Source organism: Crocodylus siamensis, chromosome 5 (genome assembly GCF_052110815.1).
Source record: "Crocodylus siamensis isolate JL-2025a chromosome 5, ASM5211081v1, whole genome shotgun sequence".
Taxonomy (NCBI): Eukaryota; Metazoa; Chordata; order Crocodylia; family Crocodylidae; genus Crocodylus; species Crocodylus siamensis.
The window spans coordinates 202,815,057-202,827,406 of record NC_143399.1 but is presented as its reverse complement, the minus strand read 5'-3'; the positions used below and the strand labels follow the sequence as shown (position 1 = coordinate 202,827,406).

Sequence of the window (12,350 nt, the reverse complement as noted above, 5' to 3'; positions counted from 1 at the left end):
AGTACTTCATGACAGTAAAACTACATAAAGTCTTTACAGTGGCATTTAAAGAATGGTCTATTGTAGTTCTGATTAATTCTTGACTAACAAAAGATGGGCCTTTCCATTCTTACGTCCCTATGCTGACTTACTGATCCACATTAAAAGCCAAGACATGGTATACGTTGGCCTCCTTATTTAATTCACTTTAATTCAAATTGGGATTCAAATGAGTTTTAGAGCAGCCCGCTCTCAGACCTTTCAAATTAGCTTTTCATGCTACGGCACGGGTGCATGGTTTGCAGTGCACGGTTTGCAGTGCACAGAAGGAGGATTAATCAATGCCTAGCTGCTTCTGGTGTGGAGAGGAGAAAACAGGCCCAGTGTTCAAGCCAAACTGAACTGGCTAGCCTGTCCCCTGTCACCTTCACTGAAAGCAATGCTGAGAGGTGAAGAGCTCTGGATGGATCAATAAAAACGCAGGTTCTGATCCTTCCCTCAGCAAGCGCGGCAATGGATATGAGGCCTATGATAGGCATGTTTTTATCTGTATGGAAAGCAAGGACTTCAAGGAAAAGATAAGTATAGACAGAATAAGGAGCGTTCTTTGTAATCATAGCACAGCTAATATAAAAGCCAAAGCCAATTACATTTAAACCTTTCCAGCATGCAAAGGTCCCAAGCGTTATCAGTTTAGATATTATCTTACACGAGGCAGGTTTTGCAAGGCCTGGTCATCCAACATGAACAAAGATGGACCGAGCCAGATAGCAAGGGACCGGGCTCATTTCTCCTGCCCGCATATGAAAAGCGTGCTAGCCAGATGGGTTGGCCCCAGGGTTACCTCCATCCTTGGGATTTTGAGAGCAAGTCGCATGCGTGCTCTGCTGGAATGGTTTAGACAGGGATGACTCTGCCTCGAGCAGGAGGCTGAGCCAGACAACTTCCCGAGGACTTTTCCAGTCCTCTCTTTCTATGATCCTATTCCATGATGGTTTGCCACCCTGGTGACACATGTCAAGTGGCTTTTCACTGAAACACTCAAGCAGACATACTTCAGATAGGTCTCTCTTCCTGGTTAAAAACCCCTGTTCTAAAGGATGCAGACATTGCACTGCAGAAGGTAGTCGTGAAATAGCACATCTGGACAGTCGCACCCATTAAGTGCCTTCTACAAGACGCACCATTTGATTCTCCATGATTTGGCAAAGCATATTCAATACACTAGTATCTAAAGACTCCTATGCACTATGCAGCCAATACATTTAGAACAAGGTGGTCCCTGGTCCCAGAGTCCTAGCTTAGGCTATAATACCCTAAAGGTTGTGCATACCTTTGAGATTAAAATCCACTGATGGATCACTTAAGCATTACTGCTGAGAGCAGGACCTCGGGCCTATAGCTACAGGGGCGAATGTATCCAAAAGCCAGCACGTTATAACTTGGAAAATGAATAGACAGGAGAGAAAGGGCGGTTGCGAGGGGCTCTTGCATGGGGTCTTCACATGCATGGCTTAAAACAGAGCCAGACACTCTGCAGAGTGCCAGTGCTTCACGAGACCTCCCTTTCACCCATTTGCAGAAAAGGAGTATGCAGGGAGTTGTGCCAGGTAATGCAGACAGACCCCTCGATCCTGGACTTACAGAGAACAGATTTGTGCTGGCATCTCAGAAATAACCAACACCATGGGCAAGGGTTTGACGTGATGATTTTAGGGCTATCTTCAGTTAACATCTGCCTACAAAACAGCAGACTGGTCTCAAAAGGACTGGAAGGGGCCTCCTGGGGCAAGGCTCCAGATTTTTGTTTTCCCTTTTATAAATGAAGGACAGGACGATGGCAGGCATGGCCTCGCAGTGCTGCAGCACGCGGTTGCAACACTGAGGGGCAACACTGCCTTATTTAGTTCTGCTAGAATGACACAGCTGAGCAACAAACACTAAAATTGTAATGCAAAGACTAAAATTGCAATACAAAATACTAAAATTGCAATACAAAAATACAACCCACCCCCCCAGGCTGCTCTTTGTGCACAACCCAAGGGAAGGGCTGCACCACAGACTTAAAATTGCTCAGGGTCTGAAGTGTGCCGTTTCCATCTTGGGCGCAGGAGTGCCAGCAGCTATCCTCAGCGATCAGCTAAATCCCATGCTTTTTTTTCCACTCTGGACTAGGACAGTCGGGTGCTGCGCTCGTACGTGCCAACAGGCAAGACGGGCACGAACAGATCACCTTGCTCTGTCGCACGTATGAAAAAAATGAACCATCCCTCATGCAATCGGCGTCAGTGGCAGCGATTCCTAGAATGCAACCAGCCCGGCAGCACCAGACCGGGAAACTGGAGCCCCAGGTTCTAAAATCGCAGCCCAACCCTTATATCCAATCACACGGACAATAACAAGGATTATATACTATTTATAGGCTTACAGTATGTCCTAGTTCTAGGTTTGCACAGTGAAACGCTGATACGAGGCACCTGCGCCAGCCAATCTGAGTGGTTTTAGTGCAGGGCAAGTGAGGAGTGCCAAACAAAGCAGAGATGAAGGTGGAAAAAAGTTTCCCTTCAGAGCTGGATAAAAGCCCTGCCCTTTCTCGTCTCCTAAAGGGAGGCTCCCTTGCACACCACGGCAAAAAAAATCCCACCGTGAACAAGGTGTGTTCGAGTCACGGAGGAGGAAGAAGGGTCTGAAGGAGGAAGAGACACCTGGACAGATTCAGACCAAGCTCCAGAGAGATGAAAAGCAAAGCAAAATTCAGCCGTGACACCCCCTGCCACTACACACCCTACTGACACGGGGCCTGAAGTCCAGATAGGACCAGGGACTCACCTTCATGCCCACGAGGTTGTTGTGAAAGTCCACCCTGGCTCGCAGGTCCTTGATGGATTTCTTCCCCAGAAACTCCTTGACGAACTTATTGCTGTACTTGAGGTTGTCGCCACAGCCGCCCCACTGCCAGGCCTCCCTGTTCTCCAGGTCAGGGGCTTCATCGCAGGTGCAACGCTCCATGCGCCCGGCGCTGCAGGCTTTGGCCATGGCATGGGTGAGCCCTGCTGAGGAAATGGCATAGAGGAAGGCTGTTTCCTTAAAACCTAGGAGAGAGCCAAAAGGACACCATTACCTGGGGCTCAGCAAAACAAGTTGTACTATATGTGCAGGCAACACTGCAACGAGCAGCTGAACTGGAAGGAACAAGTTGTGCCAAAACCGCCTGTTGAACTCTGTGGGATGACGTAGTAGAGAATGCAATGAAGGGAACCTCTTTCCTTTGGCAGGGCAGCAGCAACCTGAAGCTCTCCACAAGTATGTGGCAAGGTCTGTGGGGCTGATCGAGGGAAAAAGTGGTCCCAGTGGTGTGCGTGGATCTGCCAAGACCATCCTGCTTCCAATCGAGCAGAGTGCCATCGCAGAGATGAGGCCAGCCAGGACTTCAAAGCCACCACCCACGTGTGTACTACAGCCTTGAGCAGCTAAAGGGTTACAAAGTGGGGGGGGGGGACCCCAAGGATGCCTGCACCAGAAGCATGAAGTCTTGATGGCCGGTGCTGAAGAAAACTAGCAGCAACGTAAGCGAGGCAGACTGAGCAAAACAGGCGGTTAACTGCATCCTCTGGAAATCTCAAGTCTACCAAGTTAGCTCTCTCTCTCTCACACACTTGAGACTGAGACCGTTTGCACTGTATTGGAAAATAAACTGAAGCGAAGCTAGAGTGGTTTGCATTAAGGTCATACAAGGAGCCAACGATGGAGCAACTCCTGCACGGCTGCGTAGTTGAGGTCAGACTCCAGAATTCGAGTCTGGACTTCACTCGAGAAACACCCCCGTGCCCAAAGTCAGGCAAGCCAATTGCAATGGGGGTGGATCCATCTGTAAAGCCAGTCCACCACCCCAGATTACACCAAACTGTCGCGAGACCATTCCTGGAGCTGCCATTGGGAAGGTTCGTGCCCAGCGATCACAGGGCACCGCACCGTCCCGATTATTGCTCCAGCATCATCGCATTGCTCTCCAACACCTGGCACTAAAAATGAGATGGGAGAGACAGGTTGGACAGGGCAAGGGCTGATCATAGCTCTGCAGGGCCAAGGTCTGAGCAGGGAGAGATTCCCCTTCTGCTACCAATTCAGGAAACAACTACTGAACACCGCATCCTTCACTCGAAGCACGGCACTGGCAGGGGTAGTCGCTGGCTGATCTTAGTACCAGCCCAGCCCCAGCATGGGTATATTCTGCATATCCGGTACCCAAGGGGGCACGACACCCTACCCCACGTAAGGGATCATAAACCCCATTACCCATCATCTCACAGTGGCCAATTTAACCTATTGCAGGTGCAGGCTCCATCAGATCATGGCAAGGGTGTCCAGCTGCTGTCAAGAGAACACAATTTGCTGGACACCTGACAGAAGGTAAAACAGAAATGGGTTCGGCTCCACACTGGCTCATAACATCTGCCCTGCACCAGAAGGCAGGAAGGATTTAAGGGAATGATCTGGTTCATCTGCGATCACTGAGTACAAAAGGCACGTTTGCACTTTTTGGCCTCGCAAGAGAGCCTTTTTCCAGGGTTACCCTGTACTTCCAGGCCTGTCTTTTCACTGTGCGTGCAGAATACAAGCTTTCCATGTAGGAAATTAATTTTGGGGGGGAATGATCATTTGTCTAGGCTATGCCAGGTGCTAGCCAGAATGCATGGGTACCACTGCCCTCCCTTGGACAGATGTCAGAACTGCTCCACTGTGCATCATAGGCTCTGTACTGCTCCGAGCGATGCTCCAGGGCTTTTGGAATAGGATGGCCCAGTCTTGTCGCTGTCCCAAAAAAAGGAAGGAAGTGCATTCTGTGGTTAGAGATCCCGAAGGAAAAATGTCACTTATGAGCAATGCCAAAACCAGCCATCAATTGACCTGCTAAGAAAGCAACCATTATTTTCTCCTTGGTCTCAATGGGATGCTGGATACCTTCTGCATGTGACAAGCCCAGCATTAAAAAAAAAATATATATATATATATATTATTCTTATTTTATTTATATAGAATAAGAACAAGAACAACAGACATGCAAGGTCAGAGATGCACGTGGAGAGAATGGATCCACTCTGGTGGCATGCTGCCACTACAGGGCTTTGGTGGCAAGATGCATTTGTTCAAGTATTAAAAAAAGTAATAATACCAGGGACTTGTTCTCTGTAGAGGATTTCATAACCACCCCACTAGATATAAAAAGCTTATTCTGCTCTTCTCCCATCCTTCATTCCCCATGCCCATCAACCAAGGTATCAACTCACTCTTGGGCAGCTCACACGCTTCACCCAAGTTCATGTGACATTTGGCTCTGGCCAGATTTAAAGCCATCTCCATGGTGCACTATTTGATTGCACCAAGATATTTTGTAACAAGATAATGAGCTCTAAATCAATGCAGGCATTCTAACCTCAGGTGCCTAGGGAGCCTGCCATCCAGAGCTATCCAGTTTCAGCCATTTCCAGAATTGCATGCAAGTCTCCAAAGAGGGAATCCAAAGAGAATAATAAATCCTTTAACTGCACATTTGTTATTTTAAGAAATAGACCACTTATCTGGAAGTTGCAACCCAGCAATCGAGCAGTTTTCTGGTGACTGAACATAAGGTACAGAGGAAGAGTGTGGGGGGGAAAGAAAAAAAAATGAGGCAAGTCAGCTGCTCTCCTCCTGGGAAGGGCACGCTAAGTCTTAAAGGATGAAAAAAACCACACTCCAGCTTGCCGGGGTTTTAACTACAGCAGGCACATGCCCCTTTGCCCTGAGGCACGGCTTGCTGCAATGCGGAGACAGGAACCAGCAACTCCTTGCGCGGAGGAGTGAAAGATTGAAGGGGAGTATGTTGTGCTAGAGGCACATCTGCAAGATTAACAGCATCTGTGGAGGGTACAGACGAGCGCGGAGAAATAAAACATGGAACAATGAGACAGCAGGCAGACTACTGCAGCCTTTGGCAGGGTCATTTATTACGCAGTGCCTTTTCTTGCAGAGGCAGATAACGCATTCTGCCTTGTGCGGTATCCAGGTCCCTGTGACGAGCTACCCATCGGGACAGCTCTCGGCCTGAAAAAACAGACTGTGGCCTCTGGGTGTCAGCGTGAGAAAGCCCATTAGCCAGGGGTACCTCCAGCCGGCAGACTGTACTATGGGTCCAAGCAGAACCGTGCAGACTTCCTTTGCTCCCTACCATCGCTGACACCGCATCAGTTTAGACAGCTGTGCGTGCCTAATTTTGTGCTGGAGGAAGCCTACCGGAAGAGAAAAGTATGGCCTAACAGCTGGAGCAGAGTTGCAAGTTAAGACTCCTAAGCCTCTACTCCCAACTGCATGGCCTTTCACTCACCCATTTTACAGACAAGCAGGTTGAAGCACCAGAGGGGGTAAACACAACCGACCACTTCTGTAGCTTCCTGGGTGGTAGAGAGTCTAGAAAGCATGGGGTTGGCTTTCCCTGCTCTTCACCCAGAAAACAACTCGGATTACAATAATTTTCCGCTAGAGAAACTAGAACTCACTTGTGAAGACATTTTCTCCCTTCCTACACGGTAGAGTAACTCCCAGTGCATGCTCTCTCCTCACCCAGCTTCTGCTCTAGGAAGAAGACCCCCAAAAGAGAGAAACACGGTAAAAATTTCTCTCTGCTAAAAATAAAAATAAAAACCAACCTCAACCTTATTTTTCCTTTCGGGAAATAAAAAAGCAGGTAGGCACATCCTCACAGTGGGAACACGATTCCACCACAACTATTTCCCTCCTTCTTCTGCAGCAGCAGTGCCCTCATCTCCTTTGCTCCGAGCAGCACAGAGCATGCAACGGCATCCCTTGTTGCAGGAAAGGGTTGGAAATGAAGACTCCTTCGGTAACAACTGCCTGTTAACACAGGGGACTGGAGGCAGCGCCTTCAGTCTGATGATTTAGCATGAAATCATCGATACGACCCTTTGCAATGGGGTGGGGGGGGGCCGGCCCTCTGCAACTCAACCTACCAGTCCATGGCCATAGGCCCCCGATCCCTGGGGCTTACCTCTCTTCAGCAGGCTGGCCCTGTAGCGCCCCTCGAGCGTGCAGTTCCACCGTTCGAAGCGGAACTGGTACTGGCACTCCAGGGCACTCATGCTGATGGCCTCCATGAGGGTCTCGGCCACCCCGGGGTCCCGCCGACACATCCTGCGCTGCTTTTTCTCCAGCTTCAGGCGGTCGCACACTTTGTAGTGGGCCTTGACGGCAGCTTCCTCCATTTCTGAGGTCAGAGGGAGGATGGTCAGGGGTTCATTCCCAGTCAGCCTGCGAAAGGAATAGGGCATGGGGGGAAAAGGGAAAGAAAGAGCAGAGATCTAGTCAGCGCAAGCAAAACGGCTATCCCCATTCACGCGTTCTAGCGCGTCAAGCTGATGCCAAAAGCAGAGATCTGGGGAGCTTTTCTCCATAGGGAACAACCCAGGATATATGCAGCTCCCTAGATCTATTCCTTAACCCAGAACTTCATAAACCACAGCTTCAGGCAACACTGCCAAGAGGCTTCAGTTAGAAAGAAATGAACTTGGGAGGGGAAAAAAAAAAGAAGACTAGAAATATTTGGAAGCTTTAGAGAAATACGTGTCCCACCCCCTCTTCCCCTCTCCAGCCTCCTCCAAAACACAAGGTCCTTGACTCGCACAATGTGCAATAAGAGCAGCCAGCATACTGTTCCTGGTGTCGAGTGACGGGCTGCTGGACACCGCCCAGGCTGGCATCGGCCCCAGGGAGTAAAGAAGCGGCAAGGAACATCTGCTGGAGGCATGAGCCGTCCGTTGGCTCCGCTGCCCGTACCCCACTCTCCTGGCTCTGCCCTCTTCCGGCCAGGTGCCAGTGCAGTCAGTCAATGGGAATCACTATATAGGGTTTCGAGGGACCTGAAGATACATTTCCCCAGCCAAAAAGGAAGAACTGCTCGAGCCAGAATTCAAAACATGCTGGAACACTTCAGCCCTGGGCGGATGCGCGCAGAGCCGGCGCGGGGCTGGGCCTGTGGCGTCTCCAAGATGCACGCTTGGCAGCTTTCAGCGCTTGCATAGACAGAAAAAAGGGTGCTGGGGGTAGAGATGGAGAAGAGGGAGGAAAAAATAAATAAATAAAGGAGCCCCTCTTCTTTTCCCTCTATTTTTTTTTTTTTAAATGAAACACTAGTCAGGTTTGCAGCCCCTAAGGAGTCAACCTCTGCTGCAGGAACGCCTATTTGCTTTTCATTTTACAGGGACGCTGTGTTCCTGTTACTCAGGGGTTTGTGTTGCCCCATCCCCCTCCAAACACGAATGATAATGTCAAGATATTCCTTTATGAAAAGGCATGGATCCACTGTGCTGGCCAGGTACCCACATGCCCCCAGCCAGTACAGCTGGCAAGAAGGAAGGGAAAAAAAAAAGCTAATTTCTGACAAAACTAATAAAAGCCATTTTTGTTTTGCAGTTTGTGGGAGGAAGGGGGTTTCCCCCGTCTCATCACCCATTTTCTCTTCCAAACTATTTTCTAATTAAAAAGTGAAAAACTATTTTTAAAAAGCTTTTGAAAGAACCTATATACCCCCCGCAAGAAACAACTGTATGGAGAGACTTTCCACACCAAAATATACTAAAAAAAAATGCTTTTAGTAACCAGCTTCATTTGCAGAGTTTTAACTAGCTCCACTGCCCTTGACTGAGACACTTGCTCAGGACCTTCTACCTAAGGAAGAAGGGTACTAGTGAACCATGGGTTGAAGAGTCACGTGTAGCACCACGTAGCCTTAAACTGAACAGAACAGTCCAGCGATACAGAAGTGCAATGATTCAATGGACCATGCATCATTGGGATCCGTCAACCCATCTACTCTTATATATCAAGGAAGTTTGCTGAAGAAGTCTTTATCGTGAATAAAGGATACCCATGAATGTGAGAGAAGAGAAACACATCACAAGTATCTTCTAAAGCAAACCTCCTCTTAAAACATCAGTCCGAGGGCACTACAAGCCCTCTTTAGTATCTCAGAAGATGCATACAAGTAACTGTGAGAAGGGATGAGTACATAGGTGCTATAGCCAAGCTGGAGAGGGGCTCACTAGTCCAGATGTCATTTTTCAGGTGATCATCACCTTCTGAAAACAAAACCTATTTGAAATATCTAGGTAGGCACCCAATCATTAGTCTCCTTAAAGCCCAGGTTTTTTGTTTTGTTTTTTTCAAAAAGTACCAGGATGGGATTCAAAGTGCTGTGTTAGCAGCCTGGCCTCAGGCCTCCAGGATTAGTGCCTGGAAGGTCTGGGAAATGATAAAAATATCAAAGCGTTAAATGGACCGGTTGTGAACTGGATCGGTTTTATTCACTCTCGCAGGAAGAGCTTCTGCAGGATGTTGCCAGATGTGACAACTGTGGCTTGCGGGTCACAACCAAGGTGACTACAAATATCCTAGACCAAGACATAGGCACAAAAATATCATGCCAGGCAGAGGATAAAAGTTATTTACCCCAAGTGCAGCTATGCCACACGTGACGCCCCAGAGAAAAAGTCTCCGTAAGATCCTAGAAAACGCGGGTTGGAAGGGACCTCAGGAGGTCACATTTAGTCCAACCCCCCGCTCCAAGCAGGACCATCCCTGTTCCCCCAGCTCTTCGGATCTCAGCCCATTAGCTGAGTTTTGCTCATTAGTCCAAATTTCTGAAGCATCTGGGAACAAAAGCAGTGGGAAAAGTTGTTTCTAATTTTCTACTTTGTGAAGATGGAAGTGGTGCAACATGCAATCCAGCGAGCCTGGTAAAAATGAAGGCCTCGGCATGCTGAGCTAGAGTTGCAGTTGCCTCAAGAAAACCATCTTCAGGACAAGACACTACTTCACAGCGTTAATGTCAAGGTTGCCAGAGGTCTAGAGCCCAATCTGCTGGGAAAACACATGCAAGGGAGAAGGGAAATACCTAGCCAAGCTGGTGAACAGGCTAGCTCTTCAAAAGAAACACCCCCATGGAACAAGTGACTCGGTGCATTCACAGGCAGGTGTTTTAAAGAAAAAAAACAACCAGCAGCACCGGCTCTGTGCCCGTTTCGGTTGGGGGCACCAAGTAGCAGCATCGGGATGCAGAGACACTTCGCAACAGTCACAGTAGAAGGGCTCAGGCATCATTTCCCTCCTCCTCTTCCCCCAAACAGTGCCATCAATAAACAAGCGCCAGCCGAGCTGAGCGAAGGCCCCCACATGAAGTGCTGGTTTGGAGCTGCCCCTGCATGGGACCTTTATAATCCAATAAAGCTCTTTTATGCAACGTAATGCAGAGTGGGGTCCTGTGAGGCAATGGTGTCAGTTGGATACCTTCTCAGCTCCTCACAAAGACCAAGCTGTTCCTTCCAAGGGGGCTGGAAGTCTTCTGGGGTGAGCAAAGTTCAAAGGCTTTTTTTGATTTTTTTTTATGCTCGCCCAAATCCTTAGCTTTTAGGATGAAATTGCCAACTAGTGCCGTGTGCGATTGTGTTATTTTGGGCTGAGAGGGAGGGGGTTGCATGTCTTTCTTTGCTAGGACCTGGACTGAGACCAAAACAGCTCATTTCTCATAAATCAGAAGGACCAGCATAGTTTTTTTTTTCCCCCCTCAATCCTTATGAGGGGAAGATGAAAGATACAGCACTGGGATGGGGAAAAATCAGGACACACAGGTACTCCGCTCACCTAGGCCAAGACAATTCTCCCTACTCTCCTTGCAAGCTTCTCTCTACCTGGTCTGTTGAGCCCTGATAGACCGTGAGCAGCATCTATGCTCTATTCATCTGTGCAACCTCTGACACCAGAGCCTTGCTTCTATTCATGTACTACCTACAGACATCTAGCATGAGGCTACATTTGAGCTCAACTCTGTTCCCCTAAATAATCTAGGGCTTCTCCATCCCCCAAAGGGAAGCACAGAGGTTTTTTGGAAGGGGAAAGCAAGTAAGCAAGAAAAAAGGGGGTTTTTTGGTTGGGTTTTTTTTGTTGTTGTTGTTAATACTTGAAGAAGCTTAAACAGGAAAACACAGCTAATGTCAGTCTGCATCTTACTCCTCCTGCTCAAATGCAATCCATCATTTAGTTGGAAGCAGTAAGGGATGGGACTTCAGGTCTCAACGCCGTAACTGCTGTAACTATCGTTTCCGGGCCGACTCCGCGTGCTCCCAGCCCGAGGCTGGATGGTAGCAGAGCTGCATAAATTCTGCAATACTATATTGCTAATTGTGTTGCTCTTACGGCCTTCCAGCTGTTGTGACCCTTAGGAGTTCAGCTCCGCTGTTATCATAGTCTTAGCAGGCATCAGACCTGCAGCTGGGGTGCTCCAAGACGGCTCGGTATCTGTAACATAGATTTCACTGGACTTCGAGATCGACTTTCCAGACGAGCTCTGTTTTCAGGCAGGCTCAGAGCCATAAAACTCTAAAAAACACCCAAGTTTCCTCCTTAGTAAGATCTGACTCCCTCCCAAAAAACCACAAACCCAAGAACAAGATAGAGGTAGGTCCCTGCAGACGCCCACGAGAGCGTTCTCCATTTGACACGCAAGAGTTTCCTTTGAGAGCGCCACCAGAGACCCAAGCCACAGTGAGCTGCTTTTCTGTGGGAAAAACGCCTCTGCTACACCTGCCTGCAATGACAAGTCTGCTGAAATATAGCATTCCCGCCCCACTGCTTCCTCCTCGGCTGGCTTCTTCTTCCAAGGAGCTCTCTTAGGTGGATCAATACAAAGCCCCATTTGATTCTCCACCCCCAACCCTTCATTTTTATAATGAACGTTGCTCTGCTGCTGTGCTCGCCGTGTTATTTTTCATCATTTTTTCCTCACCCTTTTTTCTGCAAAAAGCTTATGAAAAGAGCAAAGCCGTCATTCTCAGAGCGACGCAGCAGAATACACCGCAGAGTCCAGCGACTCAGCAGTTCAGGAAACCAGACACTGCTTCACGCTGGACATCAAGTCTACTATTCCACTGGTCATTTTTCTCCCAGGAATTCCAGTTTTCCCTTCCTCTTCTCCATACGAGGGAAAAAAAGGGTGACCTGCACTATACACACTATTTAAAAAAAATTTTAAAAAAGCATAAACAGGTCAAACTCCTCATCAAAATACCTCTGCATTCAGTGGAGGTGAGTCTGGACCTGCTGGATGCAGCGACTGGCTTTGAGAGGCCTGCAACTCATGCTAAGAGATGGGTGGGTCACCTTAATAGAGTGAAACAAGGGTGTCAGAGTTTTTCCCAGGAGATAATATTCCCAGTGACTATTGAGCACCTTCAAGAGGAACAACCCCAGGAGCAGAACTGCTTTCAACACCGACCCCCAACTTAAAATTTTGCTGCGGCCTTGGAAGGTCAAGTTGGATAACC

At 48.5% G+C, this 12,350-nt stretch overlaps 1 protein-coding gene across 1 annotated transcript in view; it reads right to left on the bottom strand.

Moving 5' to 3' along the window:
- The window catches only part of WNT9A (Wnt family member 9A), a 62,309-nt gene that overhangs the window by 17,921 nt on the left and 32,038 nt on the right, over nucleotides 1-12,350 (bottom strand). Inside the window, exons 2-3 of the mRNA XM_090047939.1 lie at nucleotides 7,025-7,284; nucleotides 2,809-3,071 (exon numbers count right to left, since the gene is read on the bottom strand). Of these exons, the coding sequence (XP_089904065.1) occupies nucleotides 2,809-3,071; nucleotides 7,025-7,284 (523 nt within the window). The remainder of the gene's footprint in view (nucleotides 1-2,808; nucleotides 3,072-7,024; nucleotides 7,285-12,350) is intronic.